The sequence below is a fragment of the Bubalus bubalis genome, chromosome 24, assembly GCF_019923935.1.
Source record: "Bubalus bubalis isolate 160015118507 breed Murrah chromosome 24, NDDB_SH_1, whole genome shotgun sequence".
NCBI classification, from domain to species: Eukaryota; Metazoa; Chordata; class Mammalia; order Artiodactyla; family Bovidae; genus Bubalus; species Bubalus bubalis.
The window spans coordinates 21,112,024-21,127,284 of record NC_059180.1 but is presented as its reverse complement, the minus strand read 5'-3'; the positions used below and the strand labels follow the sequence as shown (position 1 = coordinate 21,127,284).

The following is a 15,261-nucleotide window of genomic DNA, read 5'->3' as shown; positions in this document are numbered from 1 at the left end:
TATATCAGATGGGAACTAAGCAAACGAACTAAACTTCTATAAATTCATATATTTAATGGTTTGAGGAATAAGAAAATTATCTGGTAAACACCAGCATTCAACAGATAGCAATGGACTCTATGGGTCTAATATCAAGTACTTTCCTATATTTTTCCCTAAGGGCAGAGGAAGTGCTAAACACAGCACTTGGTTCCATGTCTACTGATGAAAAAACAGAGATACAGTTTCAGCAGCCTCCCATGCACGCAGCATCTCTGGCTCCCATCTGCCCCCTTCTGTTCAAAACACAGATGCCACAGCCTTAGAATAAAATTTAAAAGAAAGAATGGGGAAAAAAACCGTGAGCTAACAGGTGCAAAACCTCTTTATACCTGTTCTGTTTTCATCCATCTCTGGTAAGTCCAATAAGCTGCTGAGAAGGAAAAGCTGTAATAGCAACCACTGTGGATATAACTCAGCTAAACTCCAGAGACTAGCCAGCAGTTCTCATTGTAATGGGCAGGGCTCCATGAGTTTAAAAATGACTACGTGCTTTTCAAATGCTTATTATTTTCATAAGATCACTTAGATAAGTGAATATTCCTGCCATATGTAAAATTAGGCTCCAAAAAGCTGCTTCAATTTATGAACTGAATCCACTAGTTTATAAAATGAATGAGGCATGTATACTTGAAGATTGTGGGTATTGTGTCAGGGATGTACTAATTTATCAGATTTCCCTTTAAAAACTGTTAGATAAAGAAGCACCTTAGCCTTCTTGGAAAGATAATTGATTAAAGAGAATATTACTTTTGTGGCAGGAAAAAACCCTTCCTGATGCTCACCAAAATTAACCACCAAAGAAAAACACAGTTTCATCCATCTGTGTTGATGCCAGGAAAACATCCATACTACACACTTCAGAGAATACCAATCAGATATTCAATCATTTTGGCCAATGAGTGGGTATGCTGGGAGAAACTGGACATTAGCATGGAGCACCAGGGGCCAAGGAGGTCTGGGCAAGCAGGGGAGGGTCTGCTTCCACCCCAGCTCGGCAGTGGGACAGCCGCAGGACCCATTTCCCCCTTCTGAATCAGCATCCTGCCTACAAAGAGCAGAATCTAGAATCAAGCCTGATTCAAATTTGTGAATGAAAGCTGTCAAATACAGCTTACTTCAAAACGAAAGCCTACGATCCTGACTCACAGGGCATTCTTCAAACCTGATTCCAGCACCAAGTAGCCAATTCACACAGAAGGAAAGGAAAAAAACTTAAAATTCATGGAGCCCCAGTCCCCACTCCTACTTCTCTAATCTCCTATCAAATGGATGCATACCCCAAACACACAAGTGAGCTCCATGGTCTACAGCTCCAACAAATTCACTAGAAAACATGAGTAGTAAAACTGCAGTGGCCACAGGACTGGAAAGGTCAGTTTTCAATCCAATCCCAAAGAAAGGCAACGCCAAAGAATGCTCAAACTACCACACAATTGCACTCATCTCACACGCTAGTAAAGTAATGCTCAAAATTCTCCAAGCCAGGCTTCAGCAATATGTGAACCGTGAACTTCCTGATGTTCAAGCTGGTTTTAGAAAAAGCAGAAGAACCAGAGATCAAATTGCCAACATCCGCTGGATCATGGAAAAAGCAAGAGAGTTCCAGAAAAACATCTACTTCTGCTTTATTGACTATGCCAAAGCCTTTGACTGTGTGGATCACAATAAACTGTGGAAAATTCTGAAAGAGATGGGAATACCAGACCACTTGATCTGCCTCTTGAGAAATTTGTATGCAGGTCAGGAAGCAACAGTTAGAACTGGACAGGGAACAACAGACTGGTTCCAAATAGGAAAAGGAGTACTTCAAGGCTGTATATTGTCACCCTGTTTATTTAACTTATATGCAGAGTACATCATGAGAAATGCTGGGCTGGAAGAAGCACAAGCTGGAATCAAGATTGCTGGGAGAAATATCAATAACCTCAGATATGCAGATGACACCACCCTTATGGCAGAAAGTGAAGAGGAACTCAAAAGCCTCTTGATGAAAGTGAAAGTGGAGAGTGAAAAAGTTGGCTTAAAGCTCAACATTCAGAAAACGAAGATCATGGCATCCGGTCCCATCACTTCATGGGAAATAGATGGGGAAACAGTGGAAACAGTGTCAGACTTTATTTTGGGGGGCTCCAAAATCACTGCAGATGGTGACTGCAGCCATGAAATTAAAAGACGCTTACTCCTTGGAAGGAAAGCTATGACCAACCTAGATAGCATATTCAAAAGCAGAGACATTACTTTGCCAACAAAGGTCCGTCTAGTCAAGGCTATGGTTTTTCCTGTGGTCATGTATGGATGTGAGAGTTGGACTGTGAAGAAGGCTGAGCGTCAAAGAATTGATGCTTTTGAACGGTGGTGTTGGAGAAGACTCTTGAGAGGCCCTTGGACTGCAAGGAGATCCAACCAGTCCATTCTGAAGGAGATCAGCCCTGGGATTTCTTTGGAAGGAATGATGCTAAAGCTGAAACTCCAGTACTTTGGCCACCTCATGCGAAGAGTTGACTCATTGGAAAAGACTCTGATGCTGGGAGGGATTGGGGGCAAGAGGAGAAGGGGATGACAGAGGATGAGATGGCTGGATGGCATCACCGACTTGATGGACATGAGTCTGAGTGAACTCCAGGAGTTGGTGATGGACAGGGAGGCATGGCGTGCTGCGATTCATGGGGTCACAAAGAGTCGGACATGACTGAGCGACCGATCTGATCTTATCTGAAAACTGCCAGACGGTGATTTTCCAAAGGTCCAGCTCTAGTCCTGGAATCATGCTAATGAAGAGAAGATGCAAAATAAAGAATTGACAAATGGGGAAGACATGGAATAAAGAGGCTGGAGAAAAGTCCTGAATCCATTCTCTCTGGGCAACTGAAGAGCACATCAGAGAATGTAGCCTTTAAATCAAGGGCAAGAGGAAAGCTTTCAATTAAGTCCAGCTAAAAAAGGAGGCTTGATCCTTGGAAGAAAAGCTATGACAAACCTAGACAGTGTATTAAAAAGCAGAGACATCACTTTGCCAACAAAGGTCCACCTAGTCAAACCTATGGTTTTTCCAGTAATCATGTACAGATGTGAGAGTTGGACAATAAAGAAGGCTGAATGCCAAAGAACTGATGCTTTTGAACTGTGGTGCCCTAAAAGACTCTTGAGAGTCACTTGGACTCTGAGATCAAACTACTCAATCCCAAAGGAAATTAACCCTGAATATTCATTGGAAGGACTGATACTGAAGCTGAAGCTCCAATACTTTGGCCACCTGATGCAAACAGCTGACTCACTGGAAAAGACCCTGATGCTGGGAAAGACTGAGGGCAGGAGGAGAAGACTGACAGAGGATGAGATGGTTGGATGGCATCACTGACTCAATGGACATGAGTTTAAACAAACTCTGGGAGATAGTGAAGGACAGGGAAGCCTGTACTGTAGCGCATAGGGTTGCAAAGAGTTGGACACAACTAAGCCACCAAACAACAGCAAAACAAGGAGGGGTCTCCATGGAAATCCCATGCTCATTATTTTTCAGTAAACAGTGCACCCAGAAAAAAAGCACCCACATACAAATATGAATAAATAGAAATAAATACAAACAAAAAAATTCTACCATGTGACCTTTGCAAAAGTACCACAGGGGGTAAAAAAAAGAAAAGGAACAGAGCCTGCAGAAGGTGCATTCAGAAAGCACATCAAGACAACCAGAGAGACAATAATAAAGAAGCAGGGACTTAAATACACATCACAGGCCAATTAGCCCTAACACACAATACAGAACACTCCATCCAACAATGGCAGAATACTCATTCTGAAGTACTCATAAAACACTCTCCGGGATAGACCATATCACAGGCCACAAAACAAGTCTTAATAAATTTCTAAAGACTACCATCATATAAATCATATAGTATCTTTTCCGATCACAATGGAATAAAACTGGAAATCAACTAAAAGAAGAAAACTGAAAAATTCACAAATAATGTGGACTCCAAAACAACAAATGAATCAAAAAGATACCACAAGAGAAATTTAAAAGTGACAAATGAAAACAAAAACCTAGCAGACCAAAACTCACGAGATGCCACAAAAGCAATCCTAAGAGCTAATTTGTAGCTGTACATGCTTACTTTAAAAAAGAAGAGAGATTTCAAATCAACAACCTAAACTCTATGTCTTACAAAACTAGGGGGCAGGGGAAGCTAAACCCAAAGTTAGTAAAAAGGAAGAAATAACAGAGAGCAAAAATAAGTAAAACAGAGAATATCAGAAACAAAACATTAAAATCAACAAAATGAAGGGTTGAAAAAGTCTTTGAAAAAGTGAACAAAATTGACATACCTTTACTTAGGTTCACTAAGGAAAAGGAAGAGGACTCAAATAAAATCAGAAATGAAAGAGAGGACAACACTACCAATTTTACTAAAGGTAACAGAATTATAAGAAAGTACTATGGAAAATTATATGCTAACAAATTGGATAAACTAGGTAAAATGAACAAGTTGTTAGAAATACTCAGTGTACCAAGACTAAATCATGAAGAAAAAGAAACTCTGAATAGACATAAAACTAGTTACTGAATCTGTAATCAAAAACTTCTCAAAAAAGAAAAGTATATCAGATGGCTTCATTGATTAATTAAGAATTAATACCTGGACTTCCCTGATGGCCCAGTGATTAAGAATTCACCTGCGAATGCAGGAGAGACAAGTTCAATCTCCGGTCCAGGAAGATTCCACACGCCTCAGGGCAACTAAACCCAGGGCCACAACTACTGAAGCCCACATGATCTAGAGCCCACGCTCTGCAAAAAGAGAAGCCACCTCAATGAGAAAGCCCATGCCATAACTAGAGAAAGCCCATGTGCAGCAACAAAGACCCAGCACAAAAAGAAAAAAAAAGAATTTTTTTAATTAATACTAATACTTCTCAAACTCTCCCCCAAACTGAAGAGCATTGAAGACTTCTTAGCCTATTCTATGAGGTCAGCATTACCTTAATACCAAAGCCAGACAAAGACATTGCAAGAAAAGAAACCTACAGATCAATATCCCTGATAAATACAGATGCAAAAATCATCAACAAAATACCAGCAAGCCGAATTCAACAGCATATTAAAAGGATCATATCCCTTGACCAAGTGGGATTTACTCCGGGATGCAAAGAAGGCTCAACACAGGAAAATCAATAAATGTAATACACCACACTAACAAAGGGGAAATGTTCACATGATCAACTCAACTGATGCAAAACAGCCATGTGATAAAATTTAAGACTTTTTCAGGATTAAAAACACTCGAAAAACTAGGAATAGATGCAAACAACTTCAACATAATAAAGGTCATATATGAAAAGCCCCCAACTAACATAATACTTGATATGAAAGACCATTTCAAACTTTTCCTCTGAGATCAGGAATGAGACAAGGATGCCCACTTTTGCAACTTCTATTCAATTCAGTACTAGAAGTTACAGTCAGAACAATTATGTAAGACGAAGATATAAAAAGCATTCAAAAGGAAAGGAAGAAGTAAAAATATCTTTGTTTGCAGATAATATGATATCATATATAGAAAGTGCTAAAGATTCCACACACACACACACACACACAAACTTAGAACTACTAAGTTAATGCCGCAGGATACAAAATCAACACACCAAAACTCACCTGCATTTCTATACAGTAACAAAGAACAATCCTGTACACTGAAAGTCAAAAAACACCACTGAAAGAAATTTTAAAAGATATAAATAAATGAAAAGGTGTACTGCGCTCATGAATTAGAAGATTTCCAACGGGAGAAGGTGAGGGTGAGACGCATGGAGAAAGCAGCATTGACACATATCCACTATCATGTGTGAAATAGATGGTTAGTGGGAAGTTGCTAAATAACACAGGAAGCCCAGCCTAGTGCTCTGTGATGACCTAGAGGGGCGGGACAGGGGGAGGGGAGGGGGGGAGATATATATATAAAATTATGACTGATTCGTGGTGTTGTACAGCAGAAACCAACACAAAATTGTAAAGCAATTTTCCACCAATTAAAAAATAAATAAATTTTTTTTAATTTAAATTTATTTATTTTAATTAGAGGCTAAAAAATAAAATTCTTTAAAAAGATGATAATACTACCCAAACCACCTACAGATTCAAAGTTATCCCTTCCAAAATGGTGTTCAAAGGTGTTCTCTGGAAAAACAGAAAAATCCACCCTAAAATTCATATGGAATTTCAAGGGACCTCCAAAAAGCCAAAACAATCTTGAAAAACAAGGACAACATTGGTGGGTTCACAATTCATGATTTCAAAAGTTACCACAAAGCTACAATAATCAAAGCAATGTGGTACTGGCATAAGGACAAAGATATGCCTCTGTATATACAGAGAATAGAGAGCCCAAAAATAAACCTTCACACATATGGTCAAAAGATTTTCAACAAAGAAGTCATGATCATTCACTGGGGGAAAGGAGAGTCCCTTTAACAACTACACTCAGAAACAACAATGCTCAGAAAACAGGATGTCCACATGCCAAAGAAAGAAACTGGACGCTTACCTTGTACCATATATAAAAATTAACTTATAATGTATCAAAGACCTAAATGTAAGAGCTAAAACTATAAAACTCTTAGAAAAAAAATATATATATAGGGGGAAAGCCTCATGACCTTGGATTTAAATTTGAAATTTTTAAAAAAATATTTTTTTTAAAAGAGAGCACATTTTGAACTTCCCTGGTGGTCCAGTAGTTAAGACTTCTCCTGTCAATGCAGGGGACACTTGCTCAGTCCCTGTCCCAGGAAGATTCCACATGCCGCTGGGCAGCTAAGTCCATATGCCACAATTACTGAGCCCTAGTGCCTAGAGCCTGTGTTTGCAGCAAGAGAAGCCACCGCAACGAGAAGCCTGCACAGTGCAGTGAAGGGTAGATCCCACTCACCACAACCAGAGAAAGCCCACATGCAGCAATGATGACCCAGTGCAGCCAAAAATAAATAAATAAGTCTTAAATATAAATATATATATATATCTCAGAACTTTTTATGGTTTCATTTCATCATTGAAAATGTACCATCATATACATAAAACTTCCCTGGTGGCTCAGATGGTAAAGAGTCTACCTGCACTGCGGGAGACCAAGGTTTGATCCCTGTGTGGGGAAGATGCCCTGGAGAAGGAAATGGCAACCCACTCCAGTATTCTTGCCTGGAAAATCCCATGGATGGAGGAGCCTGGCAAGCTATAGTCCATGGGGTCGCAAAGAGTTGGACACGACTGAGAGACTTCACATACATGAAACTGGTGCTACATCTCAGGAGTCAAAAGAAGAAAGCACTTTCAGAGCAGGAGGGAGTAGAAAACATCGTTAAGTGTTTGTTGACAAGGAGAAACAGAGAAGTATAAAATGGTAATAGGCTTTCAGGTTTGACATGGTTGTTGGTGACCTTCAACAGAACAGGTTTAGGAGACCATTAACCCCAGAGCAGAAGGGCGTGCGTGCTGTATGACCAAGAGTGCAGGAAGCAGGGCCGTGCATACAGACTACATTCTGCCAATATATCAATAAGTAGATGCTCAGGTAAGAACAGTAGAACCCTGTGGTTCAAGATTGAGAAAGGAGTATGACAGGGCTGTGTGCTGTCACCCTGGTTATTTAACCTATATGCTGAGCACATCATGAGAAATGCCCAGCTGGATGAGTTACAAAGCTGGGATCAGGATAGGCAGGAGAAATATCAACAACTTCAGACAGGCAGATGATACTACCATAATGGCAGAAAGCAAAGAGGAAACTAAAGAACCTCTTGATGAGGGTATAGAAAGAGAGTGAAAGAGCCAGCTTAAGACTAAATATTAAAAAAACTAAGATCATGGCATCCAACCCCATTACTACATGGCAAATAGAAGGGGAAAAGGTGGAAGTCGTGACAGATTTCCTCTTCTTGGGCTCTAAAATCACTGTGAATGGTGACTTTAGCCGTGAAATCAGAAGACAACTGCTTCTTGGCAGGAAAGCTATGACAAACCTAGAGAGTGTGCTGAAAAGCAGAGACATTACTCTGCCAACAAAGGTCATATAGTCAAAGCTATGGTCTTCCCAGTGATCACGTACAGTTGTAAGAGCTGGACTGTAAAGAAGGCAGAACACCAAAGAACTGATGCCTTCGAACTGGTGGTGCTGGAGAAGAATCCTGAAAGTCCCCTGGACAGCAAGGAGGTCAAACCAGTCAATCTTAAGTGAGATCAACCCTGAACATTCACTGGAAGGACTAATGCTGAAGGTGAAACTCCAGTATTTTGGTCATGCGATGTGAACAGACGACTCATGGGAAAAGTCCCTGAAGCTGAGAAAGATCAAGGGCAGAACAGGGCATCAGAGGATGAGATGGCTGGACGGAATGACTGACACAATGAACATGAACTTGGGCAAGCTCCAGGAGATGGTGAGGGACAGGGAGGTCTGGCACACTGTGGTCCATGGGGTCGCAAAGAGTCGAACACAACTGGGAGACTGAACAACAACAACAACAAGGTAGGAAAGCAGCTTTACTGCTGCTGCTGCTTCCTGTTTAACCAATAGTTTTGTGGATGAAATGGAGAGGGAGAGCTAGATAAAGAGAGAGCTGTGTGTTGAAAAAAATCACTGGAAAATAACAGCATTATAATGGTCTTGATCAGGCTCCAAACTCAAGATTTGTACATTTTTCTAAATGGCTTAAGATTTGTACATTTTTCTAAATGGTTTCCCTGGTGGCTCAAGTGGTAAGGAATCCACCTGCAATGTAAGAGACCCAGGTTCGATCCCTGGGTCAGGAAGATCCCCTGGAGAAGGGAATGGCTACTCACTCCAGTATTCTTGCCTGGAGAACTCTGTGGACAGAGGAGCCTGGTGGGGTACAGACCATGCGGTCACAAAGAGCCAGACATGACTGAGCAACTAACACTAAATGTAAACTTTACCTCAAAAAAAGAAAGGATCCTAAACTAACACTGAACTCTAACACTGAACTCCTAGTGTTTAGGAGTGAAGTGTACTGATGTCTGCAACTTACTTTGACTTGAATGATAAAAATAAGATGGATGGATAGAGAGGTGAACAGATATGTGATAAAGCAAATGTGGTAAATGCTAATACTAGGGTCTAGATGATATGTTCCCTGGTGGGTTACTACAAGCTGTCTGTATTTTGAAAAAGTTCACATAGAATGTTGAAGAAAAGGCAACCACCATAAAGCTACAGACTGATTTCCAATCTACGTAACTTAATCAAAATTAAGACATTCTCAAGACTGAAGATGTGGAAAGCCTTATCTGTTTAAAGAGGTGTACAGAGAGACGGGAAGCAGCCAGCACTCACCTATAGACTGAGATGTGAATGCTGCTACGATCTGGGGGCTGGCCAAGGCCTCCAGCCGGTTCTTCAACGCCTCCAAGTGCACACATTTTTCTGAGTAGTCTGGTGTATCAACGAGCATCATTAGGCTGTTCTGCATACCTGTGAGCTTGGCTGAAATCACAGCTATGTCCTATAAGAAGACCAGAAGAGAGGATATTTATGTTAAGACACTCCAATGAAGAGAACATGGCTCATCAACACTTCATGTTCAGTATTACTAGTCTTCAAACAAAAGCAAATTAAAACAAAGAAGCGCCATTTTCCTCCTAACAAACTGGAAAAACTTCTGAAAAATTATAACAGCTATCTTTGGGAAGGGTGCAAAGAAAAAGTTTTTCTAAATTTATATTTTTTCTGGGGGGAAAATCAGCAATATGCATCAAAAGCCTTAAAAATATTTACATCCTTAGAACTTGGCATTTTCTGTCCTAGAAATCTAAGGAAAAAATCAGAGGGACAAAGAAATATTAATGTATTAAATTGACTAATGTGATTTTAGTGTTGTTATAACAAAGACCCAGAAGGAACCTAAATCTTCCATAATAACAAATAAAATATAGATTATGACACTCATAATCTATGTGAAATATTGAATAGTCATTAAAATGTGAAATATATGTGAAATATTGTACAGTCATTAAAAATCATGTTTGAGGGCTTCCCTGCTGGCTCAGTGGTAAAGAATCCACCTGCCAATGCAGGAGACAAGAGTTTGATTCCTGGTCTGGGAAGATCCCTTAGTTGCCATGGAGCAACTAAGCCCAGACACCACAACTACTGAGCCAGCGCTCTAGAGCCCAAGAGACACAACTACTGAAGCAAGAACACCCTAGAGCCCGTGCTCTGCAACAAGAGAAGCCACTGCAGTGAGAAGCCCCTGCTCATCGCAACTAGGGAAAAGCCCAAGCAGCAACAAAGACCCAGCACGGCCAAAAGTACGTAAATAAATTTAAATATTTTTTAAAATCATGTTTTGAAAAGTATTAATTACACAGAAAAATATCTACAACTTATCATTACGTGAAATAAACAACAAAAAGGCCATACAAACACTAGAATATACAGAAACATGTATATATTGGGTTGGCCAGGAAGTTCACTTGGGTTATTCCATAATATCTTACGGGAAACCCAAATGAATTTTCTGGACAACCCAACATATACCTACAATATATGCATCATAAAAGACAGTACAAAAGTATAGATTTTTACAAACATCTAGAAAAATACCTAACAGACATTAAAAAAAAAAAAATACTAAGGGCACAGGATCATTCTGTTTTGTTCCTTGCATTTTTCTCAATTTTCCAAATCTTGTAAGACACACATAAGTTATGTTTATAAATAGAAAACTAAACTCTATTTTAAAAAAGAATGAAAAGAGTAAGGAAACATATTTCACTGCAGTGTTTGACAGGTGCCCATGATGCCTCAGACACCGTCTTAAAGATGGTTGAGACAAAAAGACAAGGAGGGTCACAGTGCAGGCCCTGAATGCACAATGAATGACTTGGGGGAGAAAGATTATGAGACACTTTAGGAGGATGGCTCATGGGCTTCCCTGGTGGTCCTGTGGTTAAGACTTCACACTTCCAATGCAGGGGGTGCGGGTCTGACCCTTGGTCAGGGAACTAAGACCCCACATCACGTGTGGGGTGGCCACTAGATAAAATAAAAAGAGCTTGGCTCAAGGGTCACAGGAGCACAGAGGAGGGGCCGTGAGTTCCGCTCATTGGAGAGGCCAGGAGCCAGCAAGGAGAGATGTAAAAGGAGGTGGCACTTAACTGCCTCGAGGGACAAGCGGAGGCTACTGTCCTGTAAAGAAAAGTAGAGCGGGGACAGCTCAGGCAGGGAACAGGGAACAGGCATGAAAAGGGATGGGGTGTTCACAGTCTGGATCAGGCAGAGGCTGAAGTCACACAGAGGGAGTGGCCGGAGGAACAGCTGTAAACACAGGCACCCAGAGCCCTGTGAGGAAGGACAGGTTGTGGCCTGTAGTGGGTGTAGAATTTATCAGATGGAAAATGCGAAGTTGATAGAGGTTAAGATGGGGGTGGGTTGGGGGTGTGAGGGACAGGGAAATGCCACATGCCAATCTGTGCTTTAGAAGATGCCCTGGACACGTGGGGTGGGGGGCGGATAACCTGGGATCAGGGAGGGCCTTGATGGCAAGGAGGCGAGTGGACGGTTGCTGAAACGGTCTAGGAGCAAAATGACGACAAAACCACACCAGGGGGCGCCAAGAGGGACAGAAAGAACAGACGACAGAAGAGAAAGAGAGGAGGGGCAGGGAGAAGGGGGCGGTGAAGGGCCGCTAGGTTTCCAGGTAGGTAAACGTGGACAGAAAAGGAAGCGTTAACCCAAGAGAGGGGCAGTGGAGCAAGTGGAGAGTGGCTTTGGCCAGAAACAGTAAATTCTGTTTTTTAAGAGCCTGGGAGAGTTCAGCTAGATGCTTTGGGTCTTGTGGGCAGTGAGTTCTGAATATCAAGAGGGTTGGGAAGAGAAAAAAACAAGATGTAACCGTTAGCTTTGTTGCTGCTGTTCAATTGCTAAATCCTGTCCGACTCTTTGCAACTTCGTGGACTGTAGCCCACGAGGCTCCTCTGTCCATGGAATTCTCCAGGCAAGAATACTGGAGTGGGTTGCCATTCCCTTCTCCAGGGGATCTTCCCAACCCAGGGACCGAACCCAAGTCTCCTGCTTGGCAGGCATATTCTTTACCATCTGAGCCACCAGGGAAGCCTAACAACAACAAAACAATACAGCATCCGCTAAACAAGAAACCTACCTGAGTCTTAAACGTCTCCTCGATATCAGCACTCAACGTGCTCCATTTGTCGGCTTCTTGAAGAGATTCTGCAGCAAGCTGCATCCTGGACTTGACCTGGTCGATTTCTACCAACACCTAGAAGACAGATGAGGGTCTCAGACACTAAGGAAGCGGCAGTTCCATTTTCTCCGCCTTCCGCAAGTAACTCGAAACCTAAGTATCATGATACGGTCCTGCCTTAGAGAACTCTATACCCGGCACAACACTGATCGCATGGTTAAACGTTCAGTGATGCTGAAGAGATGAATAAGCTAAAAGTGCTAAACAAAACAGTAGTCTGAGTGTTTGGCAGAATTCTGAGGGGTGGCCTCCTGCTGGGAAGGTAAACATCTTCCAAAAACAAGAGTCAACAATTAGGAACCAAAATACCTGCATCGACTGAGATGTGTCCTGTTCAAACTTTTTAATGTCCTCCTTGACAAGAATCATTTGTTCTTTCAGAAAAGACGCCTCCTGTTTAAGGGCTTCGACATCACGGAGCACTTTGGGCATGTTCTGGAGGGCCTGGTGACTTGTTTCTGCAGTGAGAACCCAAGAACCAAAGGTGAACACCAGACCACTCACCAGTGAACAATATGAATAAATCAGATGACAGGAAGCGAATCTTCCCTAAGGCTCTATGAGCCACGTGGTTTTCTGAGCCTGTGTTGGGGGCGGGGGCGCGTGGGGGGAGCTGGTCTCTGCTGGGACCCTGTCTTCCCCAGGATGATGGTAAAAGCCCTAATAAACCATCAACCTGACCCACCACCACTGAGTTAAAGTGCAACTTCTTTTTTTTTTTTTGGTTCTGCCATGCTGCTTGCAAGATCTTAGCTCCCTGACGAACCCAGACCACCCCAGGAGTGAAAGCAAAGAGTCCTAACCACTGGACAGGCGGGGAATTCACATGAAACTCCATTTCCAGGAAGGAGAAGGGAGGAATCTGACACTGGTGAATGCCAGCTCTGCACCCCAAGCTTTCCATACATCACTTAACATACACAGCAGTCATTAGCAGCTGCCTCTTACAGATGAGAAAGCTAATGCTCAGAGAGGTTAAGTAACTTGCCCAATATTTCACAGAGCTGAAGCCAAGGAGTGTCTGGACCCAATGTCTACTTCCGTGGTCTTTTCAAAATGCAGTCCACAGACCATTGGTAACAGTCGGAATGCAGTTAAAATGCAGGTCCCTGGGTCACCTGCCAGAGATTCTTATTTAGGAATCCTGGTAGGAGATCAAGGAACCTGTATTTTTTTTTTTTTTTTTAACAGACATCCCAAGTGTAGAATAAAATCTGAAAATCCTCACAGATCAGGAGGTGTTATCTGGAAAAGGCATAATCCTTTAGTCCTTTAAAGAGCAATTCACTGGGGAATCAATCAAAGAAGTTCAGAGCCTTCTGCTCCTGGTACCAGTACATTGAATGGAACTTTAACATAGAAAACACACTTTAAGAACCTGTTCACCCTGCTCTGCCATAAAACAAAATTCTGTCTCCAGCACCGACCTTAAGTAAAGTTTTATGACTAACGAAACAAAGGCAGAACACACAAAGATTTCTTCAAAGCACAGAGGCCTCCTGATTTTTAACAGGCTGTTATGGCCCTGGCCGGCCCCTTGCCTGCTAAACCTCAGAGTCACTCTTCAGGTCTGGTTGGTTCCCTGTGAACTTCTTCCCCCTCCGCCTCTCCACAGCACCCTCAAATTTAGTTCTTTCTAGAATCTATTTTAAAACTGTCACCTCCCGTGGGCGCCTCTGGAAGGGTAAGGGCCAAATCTCCATCGGAGCGGGGGCTGGGGGACCACCTAAGGTGATGGTAACCTTCTACGTCTTGATGGGGGGTGAGTTGCATTAGCCGTACACACCTGTCAAAACCCATCAAACAGATCAGATAAGGTCCCTCCATTCCACCTTACATAAATTTTATCTAGCGAAAAAAAAAGAGCTATAAACAAGAACTGAACTCTATAATGTTTAGGGTTCTGAATGAAATGTTTAAAGGGCGAAGTGTACTGATATCTGCTATTTATTTTTAAATACATCAAAAATAAGACGGATGGATGGATAGAGGGATGGACAGATGTGCAATAAAGCAAGACTAGCCACTGCTCACTGCAGAATCTAGTCAATGGCTGTTTGGAATTTCACTACAAATTTCCGCAGCATTGTGGCACGTTTGGCACCTCCATTCACGGTTGCTCAGAACAAGGATCTGCCATCATTCTTGATTTTCTCCCCTTATCCCTCATTCCAATCCATCAGCAAGTTCTCCCTTCTCCTGAAAATACCTTAAAGCCACCCGTCTCTCCCCATCTCTACTGCCAGAAACCCAAGTGAAGCCACGGTCACCTCTCTTCTGGACTAGAGCAATGGTCTCCTGAATGCCAACTTAAATCATCTCATTGTCCTGCTTAAAAATCCTCCAGTACCTTCCCACTACACACACTTTAAATCAAACCCAGACTCTTTTTTTTTTTTTTTTTTTTTTTTAAACCCAGACTCTTTAATGTGACAGTAAATGCATGATCTGGCCCCTGCCAACGTTTCCAACCTAAGAATGGATCTTGTTTAACACTGCATCTCTGGACCCTGCAGAATAGTTTGTGCCCAAAAAATATTTGCTGACTGAATGAATAATGAATCAATCCTCCCTATTAGGGATCCTCAACAACTCCAGTTTCAACCTCTGCAATAACTTCTTCTTACCACAGACTTGGGACCTTGTCTCATTGTCCCTAAAAATAAAGCTTTAAACCTTCTATGGCTTCTCACTACTTACAGAAGCGGTCCCCAACATTTTTGGCACCAGGGACCAAAATTTCCAAGGACCTGAGAAGCTGGAAAGGGGCGGGGCAGGGGATGGTTTTGGGATGATTCTGGGATGATTTAAGAGCATTGAATTTATTGAGTTCATTGTGCAGGAAGTGGAGCTTCCTGTAAAAGTGAGCAACGGGAGGTGGCTGTAAATTACAGATGAAACTTCCCTCTCTTGCCCACCGCTCACCTCCTGTGGCCCGGTTCCTAA

General features: G+C 42.0%; 1 protein-coding gene across 2 annotated transcripts in view; it reads right to left on the bottom strand.

Annotated features, from left to right (window-relative positions):
• The window catches only part of COG7 (component of oligomeric golgi complex 7), an 87,049-nt gene that overhangs the window by 68,279 nt on the left and 3,509 nt on the right, over positions 1-15,261 (bottom strand). For both annotated transcript variants that reach the window (XM_044935592.2, XM_025275600.3), the window contains exons 2-4: positions 12,625-12,773; positions 12,214-12,330; positions 9,387-9,555 (exon numbers count right to left, since the gene is read on the bottom strand). In XM_044935592.2, coding sequence (XP_044791527.2) covers positions 9,387-9,555; positions 12,214-12,330; positions 12,625-12,773 — 435 coding nt within the window. The remainder of the gene's footprint in view (positions 1-9,386; positions 9,556-12,213; positions 12,331-12,624; positions 12,774-15,261) is intronic.